The following is a 14,167-nucleotide window of genomic DNA, read 5'->3' as shown; positions in this document are numbered from 1 at the left end:
ATACAATGGAACGCAAAAAACAGTAAAAATATAAGAACAGAAAAAAATGAAATGTATATATTCAGTGTATTGGAGGCAAAAGTGTTTGATACAAAAAAGTAGACTTTCAAGATGAATCTCAAAAGACATGAAATGAAAAATAATCTTTTAGTGCCTGATCGGATGTAGGGGGGGGGGGGGTGTGTGATATCAAGGAATATTTTCATCTTTCATCATCATGAATCTTCAACTTTAAAGATTCTTGAAATTCACCGAGGAAGGCTTATTACATGTTTACTACTGGACTGCAGTGTAGTACACACACACTGTCACTTAATAATGTAAGCAGACCATAGCAACATTCTAAAAGAATTGTGTAGGAAGTCACACACAAGCAGAGTTAAAAGCTGAATGATCAGAATATATGTACCATGCACCCTAACTGAATCCATTCCTTGATGTGGTACACCAGCAAATGACAACAATATTTGAGTTTTTCAAAATCATCAATTTTGAACAAACTTTTCCTTTTCAATATTCATCTCTCTACTGCCCCAAACCATAGTAGAAAACCCTTACTGAATTTTCTGTGAACATGGCTGCAATTACTCAAGATTTTCCTGCTAATGTTCACAATATGTATGCAATCTTACTTTCCAAAGAACAGTTGAAAATTCTACTGATGTTTTCTAACTTTATTTTCTTAACAGCTCTTGGGCACATCTTACTATCTTTTTTCTAGTTTATTATTTATTTTTTATTCTTACAGTGAGTTAAATTTCCCACAAACCTTATTTTGCATTTTTATGTGTGTCAGAAGTATTAACATCATAGCTTTTCCTGTATCAACCACACACTTATCATTTCCCTTGTGTCAGTGATACATTCCCTAACTATAGATATCCTACCTTATCTTTCTACAAATCCTCACAGGCACTTATCATTGCCTCATTTGGTTTAAGCTATACCCAAATAAAGGTATAGCTTGAATCAAAGCCTTCACTAATATCACTGACTGATGTCCTGCACTGGCAGAGTCATCACCCTAACAGATTCATCTATGCTGCATCCGATTTTGTGGTAAGAAAGAAACTATAAACAACAATTCTTCCACATTCCACCTTGCCCCACCCTCCCCCCTCTCTTGCCCATTAAACCACCCCGAAGATTTGGAACCTCATCTGTCTACTCGCAAAATCAATCGTCATTAATCTTCCCAGGCAAACACGTTCTTGAAACTTTCCTCATAAAGATAACAACGTTTTCAGCCGAAGTTCCTCAATCCTGCTGGCCCGTCGACTAGCTTCTAACTCCCCTTCGAGTCTTTCGATCCCATCTCGCAAAAGAAAGTCTTCATCGAGAGATCGGTTTGATGGATAACGGCTGCCTTCGTGACCGACGGACGAAGATAACCACAGAGGAGGAGAATGTTGGAGGGCCCTCTTCAGGTACTCATCAAACCTGATGATAAAAAAATAAAAAAATTATCGTAAAAGAATAAATTGCTAGATATGCTATAAACTTGACCGCAAACTTTCACCCAAAAATAAAGATAAAAAAGAAAAAGAATAACTATGACTCACCATTTTTAAGGATTTGAAAAAGGTTTGAAAAAAAAAGCTGTTTTCATGACTTTGTATAAACAACATACATCTTCATAGGGTTTTTAATATGATGCGTCATGGTAACTAGGGCAGCATACACTGAAATATCGATACCATCATCCCATGTTTTTCTTGGATCATTTTACAGTCTCTTTAAGACATTTACACACCAGTGTTGAACACTGTTGACCTTGCTAACTTATGGTATGATTCAAAGGATCATAATGATATGATATATTCCAGCACATCATAATTTTATTTCCCCTCCCTCCCCCCTCCCCCTCCACAAATGATATCGTGGTCTCTGGAATGAAAAGCTGCACCTTTTCCCTCAACCCAACACAATCGAAACACCACGAGCTGTCCCTGCTGCATGCAACTTTTCTACCACTTTGGCCAGATGTCAGTGTCCATAAAATGTGTAATTGGACCTACCTCATTTTCTCTTTCCTAATAATCCATTTTTATCAACCAGTTGGGACAAATTTGTCAATATCATGTCCCGCTTCAGAGCACTCATAGTGTCAGTATGAGCAGTATGAATATCATGTTTCTATCAGATCAAGGTTAGGAACTGTTTGTACTGTCAATACGAGTGCTTTAAAGCTTGGTATGGGAGGTCAGTTTAGAGCTGTATTAGCATTAGGAAATTGTCCCAACTGGCTGATTTTATACAATTCAAAACCATCAAGACCAGTACAAACAAAGTTTATTTAGAGCAAAACTAGAAAAATCCTCATTATTCATATATTTCATGTTTTAGTGACCCAGCAAAACATTTACAATGGTATATAAACACAACTGTATATGTCTTGCAATGAATATCTTAAATAAATACCTCACTTCCGTTGACAAAATGTTTTTGTCCCTTAAAGTACAGAATTTGTCCCTGTTTGACATATCTACACACAATCTCATAAAAGTGATGTTATTCACATACAAAGTGGCCAGTGGTATTTTCATTTGTTGCCTAAACAAGGATAATAAGTTTTAAGGATAAAATTTTCATCATTTCTCAGTTAGCCCCCCCAAACCCCCCCCCTCCCAAATAGTAAGACCTAATTTGACAAGGAATGCTTCACAACCCTCCCACACACTTTCTCCCCCAACCCCCCCACCCACCTGGCACACACACACAAATATGTAAGAAAGACAGAATTTGTCATGTGGCAAAGCTTAATGAGCCTCATGAGCTTCCATCAGCCATAAGTCCCAAGCGGGTAATAAACGCTTCCTAAATCGTTCTGCCAGAGATCTTCATTAAACTTTTATTTCAAAGGAAATGGTTAGATAAAATATTAGCAATAGAAATTCTTCAATTAAGGAATGACCTTCACCATTCTACTTTGGTTACAACTATGCAATCCCACCCCCCCCTCTCCCTGACACCCCTCCTCCCTAATCAGCAGAACCAAAGAAACTAAAGATAAAAGAGAAGGTGAATAGGAACAACAACAAAAATGATTGACAGGTGACATACTGATTGACAATAATGATGGAAATTCTCAAATGGAATTTCTGTCGGGAAAAAGAAACCAACAATCTTCTGACTCAGAGCGTTTCACCATTTGACCGTTACCAAAGATTGATTCGTTGTTTTTTTAATATGAGAACCACAAACCCCTGACATGAGCCAAACTTTCGTGCAATAATTTTTCCTTCTTGATCACGTTATTCGCAATATTTTCGACACGGTCGACCTTGCTCCACCAACAATTTTTCGATCACGATCCGTGACGAACTAAAGTTTTCTTTATATTCGAATAAACATTCGCTTCATGGTCAATGGTTTGCATATTTCACATGCATGTTCCACGGACATGAGCAAAGCGCACATTTTTGCATGCACACTCATGAAAACATGAAACACTCATGTTAACATGAAACATTTACCAACTGATCAAAACTGACGTATATGTTCTTAAATCATATTCTGTTGATTGCAAATATATAAATATCGAAACATTTGATCTTCTCTGAAAAAATTTCATCACATTCAAGGAAAGAAAATAAAAATGAGTCCTCCCTCACAAAATTGATGGAGATTAAAAGGAAAGAAAGGAAAAGAAGAAATATGTAGAGACAAAAATCTGCAACAGGAAACTCCTGAGTGAAGGAAACCAAATCTAGTTTGCATATGAAATGAATATACTAAAGTGGACTGACAAAGTACGTTCTAACCAGGGTTTTCTTTATCGAATGTTGAGCATGTTAGACAATTGGATAATCAGAACTTTTGGATCCAGAAAAAGAACAAGAAGATAATGTACACATGCTCATATATTTAAAACCAGTGATGCAGTCTTCTGATCGACTTGTGTTTCCTGAGGCAACTTTTTAAACAAGTACATAAAGGAAAGGTAGATATGTCTTGAGGAAAGAGAGAAAGTAGATGTTGATTTCATAAATTTCTGGTTGGAAATGAAGGATAAATGCTAAGGGGGGGGGGGGGAGGTGGTGAGCAGGTCATCCCTCTCCCCTAAGGTAACAAATTTGACACCTATTTGACAAAAACATGGACCTTTTCCTACTTATTTCTGTTTAAATTCAGAATTTGGTAGCCTAGTTCCACAACAGATGTTTAATGAACTATATATTATATAATTTTTTTTTTTTTTTTTGGTAATAATTTACAAATTATTTTACAAATTACAACAATTATTACAACTTCACTAAATTAAGTATCCACCATTTTCATAGCCAGTAAATATAAAGCTAGAGTTTGCCATTAACATGTACAGACAATTTTAGGTCACAAAGAGTCTCTTCAATTGAAGTTCTTCATCTAAGGTTCAATTACCAGTTGATACATCCATTTCTTTAAACAAAGATGCAATTCTTCATAACCTGCAATGGAGCGAAACCTACAAACTGCCTCGGTGAACACGGTAGGAATTAAGTATTAGGAAAATTTTGGAAAAAAACCCAGAAAAGTAAGAAAAGAAAAGAAAAAGGTTCAAATGAAAATGTTACTTTTTAGCGATAAAATGCAATTAACTCACCGCTTCTTCAAATTACCACTTATGAATATGAAACTAAAAAAAAAAATGAAGGGTGACCAATAATCCACTTGGTCTGAAAGCTAAAAAAAAATATCATATATTCTTTCATGGTAGCATTACACAACTCACCTGTGCGATTCTTCCTTCTCCGAGAATAGTAAATTCTTCAATCTCTTTTGCGAGATGCTCATTTCTTTATCTCTCATGATATTCTCTGGCAAGTCTGCGAAGGATTTCTCCTCAATGTTGCTGATATCGTAAATGCTCTCTCGTTCTTGTTTATCTGTTTCGATGTTGACTTCATTCTTCCTTTCTTCCACCGAGATCAAGTACGATTCATTTATGCTGGAATGGCAAGAGAATGAATGAATGAATAAATAAATAAACAGATGAATGAATGAATGAATGAATGAATGAATGAATAAATAAACAGATGAATATATGAATGAATAAATGAACAAACAAACGAACAAACCAACAAACGAGCGGACAAACCAACAAACGATGAATAATATGCTGTACATTACTCGGGTATGAGCCTGGGGTAATACAAATCATGGAACTTGCAAAATTTGCGGTATAGGCTCCAGTTTGCGTATGCTACAGTGTGTTAGGATAATAGCTTTTGTCTCCGAGGTAAAAAAGAAATCACGGATATTCCGCGAATTCGCGGAAAAAGCTCATGCCTGTTAACTACAGCAAAATGTAACCCAGAATGAAATGAAATATAAAGAGCATTGCCGACATATCAAAAGGGTTTTTTCTAGTTTATCCTTTTCGATTGCTGTTGTTATTGTAATCTTTAACAAAGAAAACTTAAAGAATCAGAATTGCTTCATAACTTTCATAGTTCTTCAATATTTTCTTTTTATATCAATCTAAAAATCTGTCATTTTTTGTGTTTTTTTTTACCTGTCAGGTCTTGTGACCGATTCTCCCAGGGCGTTGCTCACTGACTGCATCCAGAACGACGGCGCTCGGAAACTATCAAAGTCGGTTTGGAAGTAATAAACCATCCTGTCTCTTGCTTGATCTCCATCTTCAGCAAGATAGAGACAAAGAAACATGTCATAAATTCATATTTTAAGGTGCTTTTGATAATAAAAACACATTTTGAACCATAAACAGAAATAATGCTATAAATGCTTATTGATTAAGCTACTAAAGGGGAACAAGATAAATCCTCACTTTATTATTTAATTTTGTGACGGACACATGAAATACAGACTGGTAACATTTGGTAGTGAAACACAATCTTGGCGAATGTCTGTTATCTCTGGAAACAATATTTCCCAAAAGTTAAAACAGTAATTATAGAAAACTACTTCAGAACTTGTTTCTGATATTTTTGTGACTGGTTAAAAGTAAAGTAGATAGCTAGTGCATATTAAGTTTCCTGAATATTCATTAGCTGAGAGTAGAACACTTATGAGCAGCATCCATAAGATATGTACACCATAAGATGTATCTTAAGATTTATTAACTGCAATCTAATTTACATATCTATCGCCTGAATATTCGTGAATTGTTTTAAGAATAAAAAAATATCTTGCTAGTACTTGAACAAAATGATCATACAAATAGTTATGTCAAATACTAAACAAAACCCAATGTATCAATTTCAATTCAATGTAGTAAATAATAAAGAGATTTTATATTGTTATTTTTTCATTTCTTAAATAATTGATAGATACATAAGCTCTTTGTACTGCCTTCGTACAATCTATTGCCAAGTAAACTTTCCAGCTTGCCACCGAGGAATAATTCTGTTATGAACCTAGTAACCCGAAAGTGGCATGATGGTCCCTAGTAGGGTCCCATAGGGTGATTCCTTAGAGGGGCTTCCTAGCTCTGTTGGAGGAGCACAGTAATTTCAACCCTGATGGTACTTTGGCTTGAAACCTTATCTAACCTGCTCTTTGCTCTCTTCAAATTTGCTTTTCTTCACCTAAAGATATTACTTGTTTCTCTTATTTGTTGCAAACAAAAATGATTAAACTCACCTTCTGTATCTTCGATTCTTGTCTTTAGAAGCGTCACCATGTAATCGATGCAAGCCTCTGCGAGGTTGGTCCAGGGTAGCACATCGTGACTTGGGGTACATCCAGGGACTTGGAAATGGTCGACGCAGACAGCATCAAACTCTCTCTGACATCTCTCTAACAACCACTGAACCCTTTAGAAGATACATGAAGCCCAAGAAATTGTTCACATTTCCAAAATAAAACCTTAGGTTTTTCCTTTTTTTGACGACAACAGAAAATCTTTTATACCAAATGGGATTTTGGAAGTTCTTAATACCTACATATACAACTTTTTTTTCATAAAATAAATCAGCAAATTTGTTTACAGGAATATTTTTTTAGGTTTTCTTTTCATAATCCATTGACAAGATAAAAATGCAAACTGTTCCAATCCATGGCTTTTAAATCGTGAAAATATGTCTTTATAAATGTTCCTCCTTTCGAAATTTTACCTGGCAACATATCCGTTCGTTGACTAATCTTAATCATTTTTAAAAGGGATTTGAAAACACAATTTTTTTTTAATGTTTAATATGAACACTTTATACTTGTAATGTAATGTTATTCCTTTTTATTCTTTGTATTGCAATTTTTAGTTACATGGTGCAATTTTTTGTATTGTTTGATATCTTTTAGGTATTTATTTCTTTGAGATTTTATTGGAAAGCGCTTTATAAATAGCACATATTATTATTATTATTATTATATTCCACAATTCGATTCCCTTGTTGCATTTCTGCACTTTACCGTTATGACAGGATTTTTAATCTTAATCAATTTAAATTTGGGCACTTTAAGAATAAGCAATACTTTCTCAAAGATGTAATTAGTTCTAGTGAGGTCTAATGGAGCGTTTCATGGTACGTTCTGGTAACTCCAAACCTCTGAATTCTTTAAAAACTGACTCCATATATTTTTCAGGGCTACCAAACAAAGTTAACAACTATTTCAAAATTTCATTGGAATAGAAAATTGATGGTATTTTCACACTGAATATTCAGGAGGAGATATTTCCAAACAATTATCCACATCCCCTCTGGCAAATAATCATAGAAAATGTTCTCCTGTTGTGAGGGATATATGCACTGGAAATGGACTCCTTTATTCATGGAAATGCAATCCTTTGTTCATGGAAATGAATTCCTGTGTTCATGGTATTGCATTCCTTTGTTCATGTAAATGCATTCCTTTGTTCATGGAGATGCATTCCTGTGTTCATGGAAATGCATTCCTTTGTTCATGGAAATGCATTCCTTTGTTCATGGAAAAGCATTCCTTTGTTCATGTAAATGCATTCCTTTGTTCATGGCAATGCATTCCTTTGTTCATGGAAAAGCATTCCTTTGTTCATGTAAATGCATTCCTTTGTTCATGGAGATGCATTCCTTTGTTCATGTAAATGCATTCCTTTGTTCATGGAGATACATTCCTGTGTTCATGGAAATGCATTCCTTTGTTCATGGAAATGCATTCCTTTGTTCATGGAGATGCATTCCTTTGTTCATGTGATGCATTCCTTTGTTCATGTGATGCATTCCTTTGTTCATGGCAATGCATTCCTTTGTTCATGGAAAAGCATTCCTTTGTTCATGTAAATGCATTCCTTTGTTCATGGAGATGCATTCCTTTGTTCATGTAAATGCATTCCTTTGTTCATGGAGATGCATTCCTGTGTTCATGGAAATGCATTCCTTTGTTCATGTTAATGCATTCCTTTGTTCATGGAGATGCATTCCTTTGTTCATGGAAATGCATTCCTTTGTTCATGGCAATGCATTCCTTTGTTCATGGAAATGCATTCCTTCGTTCATGGAAATGCATTCCTCTGTTCATGGAAATGCATTCATTTGTTCATGGAATTGCATTTTGTATCGGATATTCCCATACAATTAATCCTAGCAGTGATGATAATGTCTTCCATATAGAAATTTCATTTTTGAAATTTCACATGCGTGGATTTACCTTGAGATAAGTGCTACCTTCTCATGCGGACTTCCTGGTAAGCTTTTAACATACAGCAAACACCTGTGTTTGGTGTCTTCCCAAGAATCTATGGGCATATGAAATATAACAGGAGATTAAATACGGATGGAGAGTTTGGTGAAGTTTCATTTCATTTCATTCAATATCATATCATTGCTTTGTTTCCCACAACACAAATAACATATTGAAGTATTCTTAAAGTATAAAAAAAAATATATATATATATATATATATATATATATATATATATATATTTATAGATAGATTTGTCTGATATATATATGAAAAACAAAATACAATATAGTTTATGAAAGGAAGTGTTCTATGAAGCAAGGAATCAAAGAAGCAACAAGAACCAAAAAACAAACAAAAACAGAAAATGTTCTTCTAAAGCTTAGCCTAATCCTTTTGCAAGTTTGTGGGACTAATTTAAACAGATATATATTATCAAGTACTATATATATATATTCATTTAAGATCCTTGAAAGCAAATGAAATAGGAAAAGAAAAATGGTAAGAAAAACCCACCTGAATCAAATTCTCCCATATCAGGCAGCTGCAAAGATGAGAGAAGTTGGCCAAGGTCAGAGAGAGTTGATGGATCGTTCCATTCAGCTTGGGGTAATTCTGATAAGAGAATTGCATCATATTTTATCATGATGAAAGTCATGCATATGCATACAATAAGCGTAGCAATGTAAAAATGAATATTCATTGTAAAAATTTTTAACATGAAAGTACCTGTTAAGTCACCGTTTAATCCTAGTCTGCCAATAGTTCCTAGAAAACTCATCATAATGTCCGAACTCCCCATAATCCCTAAAATTGCCATAATCCTTAAAGTCACCAGAATACCTAAGCTCATTATAAATCCCGTACCTAACCATAATCCCTTCACTCACCATAACTTCTGAAATCTGGTGGTGGCCAACTCAGTGTCTTTAATTGGCTTCCAGTACAGCAATATACTAGGTGTTGGATAACATCATTATATAGGGAAACCAATGTATCAAAACTCTGTTGAAAAAAGAAAACAAAAAAACATAGCATATTTTACGTAGTGATCCTCATTAAGTACTCTGCCAGAAAGTAGGATGCTGAGGGGGCTGCAGCATCATGCAGCCAGGCTGCATAGGACAAAATATATTGTGCTCCACAGTTTCAACAATACATAGACAATGCAGGTGTTCAGAGTCAATCTCTATTGTTTGTTTTTGATTCATCCTAACTAAGCAGTCACTTGCAGCTGCTGCAGCTTTTCTTTTTGACACAGTGCCTTATTTTCCTTAAATATCCAACACAACCTACATATGGGATGGATCAGGACTTGTGTAACTGACTACCTTTAGTCAATGTTTTTACTTTCACAGGCACCAATGCTGTGGGGGCTGCAGCATCATACAGCCAGGCTGCATAGGACATCATCTATGCTGCTCTACATTTTCACACAATCCATAGGTACTACAGACAATCTCATTTGTTTGATATTGATTCATCTTAGCTAAGCAGGATCTTGCAGCTGCTGCAGCTTTTCTTTTTGACACGGTACCTTCAGGACTGGTGTCACTGACTACCATATTCAATGTTTTTACTTTCACAGCCTAATGCACTGTGTTAAAAAGTAGGATGCTGAGGAAGCTGCCGCATCATGCAGCCAGGCTGCATAGGACATCATCTATGCTGCTCTACAGTTTGACACAATCCATAGATACTACAGATGTTCAAAGACAATCTCTTTTGTTTCATGTTGAATCATCCTAGCTGAGTAGGATCTTGCAGCTGCTGCAGCTTTTCATTGTCTATTGTGCTCTAGTTTTTACACAATAGACAAAGCAGGTGTGTAGAGACAATCCCTATTGTTTGATATTGATTCATCCTAGCAGGATCTTGCAGCTGCTGCAGCTTTTCATTGTCTATTGTGCTCCACAGTTTCACACAATAGACAATGCAGGTGTTAAGAGACAATCCCTATTGTTTGATGTTGATTCATCCTAGCTGAGTAGGATCTTGCAGCTGCTGCAGCTTCTTTTTGTGGACACAGTGTCCAGGAATGTTTGTTAGTCAGAGAGTATGTTTTTGCACATTGATTGCTCCACATTACACAGTGGCACATTGTACTACACTGGATTGCCGCTTAACGAACGTGCCTAACAATTAAACCTGTGGAGAGACGAATTCAAATTATAGTCTCGAGGAAAATTTGGTAAACGCTTACTTCTTCTCTTATTTTGGCTCTCCTTCGTTCCTTTTCGTTTTCTCGGATCTGAAGACTGAAGAAGTTTGTGAGACCGACGTCAAGGTACTCTGTTATTGGAGCAGACTCCAGAGAAGGGACTACAGGACATTTGGAAGCCAACCACTTCAAGTCAGATGTAATCTAAGATATGATACAAAAAGTGTAAAATTAATAAATAAAGTAAAAATGAAACAAAAGAGGATGAAATTGTGCTTTATTTATATATCAACGCTACAGGAAAAATAGAGGGATTTTGATTCTGCCTTCCAATTTAAGTGACCCCCAAAAATTAGCTACCCTTAAATGGGTTAAAGAGTGGTTCCTTGAAGGTACAAATGCTCGATATTTTTAACATGAGGTGTATTCTTAGAAATGACGTATGATCAATGACGTATGATCAATGATGTATGAGCAATGAAGTGTGATCAATGACGTATGATCAATTTCCCTAGTTCACCATGTAATAACAATATTTCAAACAAAATATAACAATACAACAAACTGCATTCAATTTAAAAATTCCCTGCATGACATTGTTTTCCATTGTTATTTATATATTATTCCTTATTCTGTATAAGTAAATTTGTTTGGTTTGTAGAACAAGGGCAGCAAGATACACAGTTACCCAGCAAAAATTTTTTGACACGTTGCATTTTCTTTACAAATACATTTGTATGGACGATAACAATGCACATGCTTGAATGACTTTTTTATAAAAGATGACGTGATGGTTTTTAAGTTTTTTATACTCCTGTGCGTCACTAGGCGGGAATATGTAAAAATACGTTAAATCCTATCTAGTTTGAGTAAAGACAACATACTATCAAATTATTATTATTAGTAATACTGATCTCTCTTGATCGAAGCTAGGCTCTTTTTCTCTTCCTTCAACTGGAATTTAATAATTAAAAGTAATAGACTTGGTTGGAGGTGTAAATCTCCCAAATATTCAGAAAGGCCACTTTGAGCTTGGCGTTAACAGGCTTGTTGAAGTCGGTACACCAAGTGACCATTACTGGACATTCTAGCAGAGACAGAGGCCAAACAATGATTATAAATATTGCAACCATATTTCGGTAACCCATGTATAAGGAACAGCACGCCACATGTGATATATACAAACAATAAGAAAACAAGTTTATCTCTAATGAGAAATGAATAAACACTATATGCCTTTCAGTTGGGTTTATACTTGTGTTTATTCATATCTCATTTGCATATAAACCTGCTTGCTATAGCAGTATCAGGTTTATGCAAATGAGATATGATTAAACAGGTAATAACCCCAACTAAAAGGCCCATCATACTCGTCATAGCAGTATCATAGCATACTCGTCATATCTGGTTTTCCAAAAGTATACTTACCCGTGCTACCATGTCAGCTTGTCGTAAATTGCCGGAGAAAGTACTCAAATGAACCTCTGATACATATCCTTCAGCCTGAAGAGAAGCTACTTTGAGTGAACTTTGACACTGGACGTGCCAAGAGGAGGGTAAGTCCTCTCCAATGGAGTAAACCAGGAGAGGAAGGCCGGGGTTCTTTGGTTTACTGGTAAGTAATCGGAATAGCCTCTTGCTCTGATCTTCCCAGTACGACTGAGTGAAAAAACAAACAGAAACAAACATGATGAATGATATTCTTGGTATGGGCCCTACTAAATATTCATAGACTCATTAGAAAGAAAACCAGAAACAAACATAATCAATGATAATCTAGGTCTACTGAATATTCATAGACTCATTAGAAAGACTAACAGTAACAGACAGAAATGAATGATAACCTAGGATGGGCCCTACTGAATATTCATAAACTCATTAGAACGAAACACAGAAACAATCATAAATCAATGATAATCTAGGTCTATTGAATATTCATAGACTCATTTAGAAAGAAGAACAGTAACAGACAGAAATGAATGATCATCTAGGTATGTGCTCTATTGAATATTCATAAACTCATTAGCAACATGATAGTCTGTGAAAAGACTATTATTCCATAACTGAGGTGGAAAACCCCATCTCACAATATCTTGTTCCTAAATTTGATTATATTCAAAACCTTATGAAATGTCTGTAGGTAAGATACTTTTTAAGAAAAGTCACCCAGGAAAGAACCAAACTACCGAACGACTGATCTGCTCTCAACCCCAGTCCCCTTGCATCGGGACTGTGACTGCAGTGTGATCATCGTTGGGTGTGCATCACCATTCCCCTCGAAAGGGAACAGATACTACACATGATCTTAGCCAAAAGGCCGAGAAGCTGTAGGTAAGATACTTTGATAAGGTACAAGCCATACTCACTCCCAAGATATGAAGCATATGGTATGGTCTGTGAGACATCATGACAAATATTACAAAAGGAATTGCTGCTACAAATGCTCAGCATTTTTTTTACCATTTTTGTGATGGAAACAAAAAAGATGAAAGAGTGCACTTTTGTTATTTCAACCATGAGTCTCTTTGTGGAGGAGTTAACAACAAAAGGACGGCAATTACTAAGTTGCAACATTAACAACAAAATGGTCATTAAAAAGTGTGATTTTGTCGTATTAAAATTATTCAAATACTGGAATTTGTTGTATGGAATGCAAAAAAGGGTCCGTTTCGTCGGGGACGATTTTGAGACAATCTTGCGATTCGCTTCCTTATTATATACAGGGCAGTAACCACACAGAAGTTTACGTTTAAAAGTTTTGGATAACCAAGAAGTGATATTATTTATTTATAGCCAAAATGATCCTCTAAAAGTATGAAGGCAAACATAAACACATGACTAGAATTAAGGAAGCAGGAACTCGGTGATATTTCTGTTTCTGTGTGGACACAATAGACCAGGAAGCAGAAGTATATTTATATAATTACAAAGTAGGAAATCTAATACAGGGGGAGTTATATGAAAGGGGAAATGGATATAAATATAGGGAACCACAGTAACTTAACAGTGCATACCATTATCTTGACAGTCACAATTCTAATATTTACATAAGAAAAAAAAACAAAAAACAACAGAACACTTTAAATATGAAACCACAACTGCTATTACAATGTCCACTTTACAAAGTTCATCAGACTTTAAAATTCAATGACTCAAACAAATTAGTTGGAAGAGTTCAAGGTTTCCTCATCAGGTAGTTGCTTTCTACTTCCTGAACTGAGAATTTGTAAGGTAAACATTATCGTCTTTTGTTTTTATTTCTTAGGGAAACCTCAGGTGTTTCCTTCTCAAAGGATCAATGACTCAAACAAATTAGTTGTAAGAGTTCAAGGTTTCCTCATCAGGTAGTTGCTTTCTACTTCCTGAACTGAGAATTTGTAAGGTAAACATTATTGTCTTTTG

General features: G+C 35.4%; 1 protein-coding gene and 1 pseudogene across 1 annotated transcript in view; both read right to left on the bottom strand.

Annotated features, from left to right (window-relative positions):
- Nucleotides 1-47: 47 nt before the first annotated feature.
- Nucleotides 48-14,167, bottom strand: part of LOC139984179 (germinal-center associated nuclear protein-like) — a 99,202-nt gene continuing 85,082 nt past the window's right edge. The window contains exons 23-31 of the mRNA XM_071997955.1: nucleotides 12,194-12,424; nucleotides 10,808-10,969; nucleotides 9,495-9,609; nucleotides 9,121-9,219; nucleotides 8,572-8,659; nucleotides 6,589-6,761; nucleotides 5,498-5,624; nucleotides 4,715-4,930; nucleotides 48-1,440 (exon numbers count right to left, since the gene is read on the bottom strand). Coding sequence (XP_071854056.1) covers nucleotides 1,224-1,440; nucleotides 4,715-4,930; nucleotides 5,498-5,624; nucleotides 6,589-6,761; nucleotides 8,572-8,659; nucleotides 9,121-9,219; nucleotides 9,495-9,609; nucleotides 10,808-10,969; nucleotides 12,194-12,424 — 1,428 coding nt within the window. The 3' untranslated portion in view covers nucleotides 48-1,223. The remainder of the gene's footprint in view (nucleotides 1,441-4,714; nucleotides 4,931-5,497; nucleotides 5,625-6,588; nucleotides 6,762-8,571; nucleotides 8,660-9,120; nucleotides 9,220-9,494; nucleotides 9,610-10,807; nucleotides 10,970-12,193; nucleotides 12,425-14,167) is intronic.
- On the bottom strand, nucleotides 13,018-13,094 carry LOC139957841 (U2 spliceosomal RNA; annotated as a pseudogene).

This window comes from Apostichopus japonicus, chromosome 17 (assembly GCF_037975245.1).
Source record: "Apostichopus japonicus isolate 1M-3 chromosome 17, ASM3797524v1, whole genome shotgun sequence".
NCBI classification, from domain to species: domain Eukaryota; kingdom Metazoa; phylum Echinodermata; class Holothuroidea; order Aspidochirotida; family Stichopodidae; genus Apostichopus; species Apostichopus japonicus.
The sequence above is the reverse complement of the archived record's forward strand: the minus strand, read 5'-3'. Positions and strand labels throughout refer to the sequence as shown.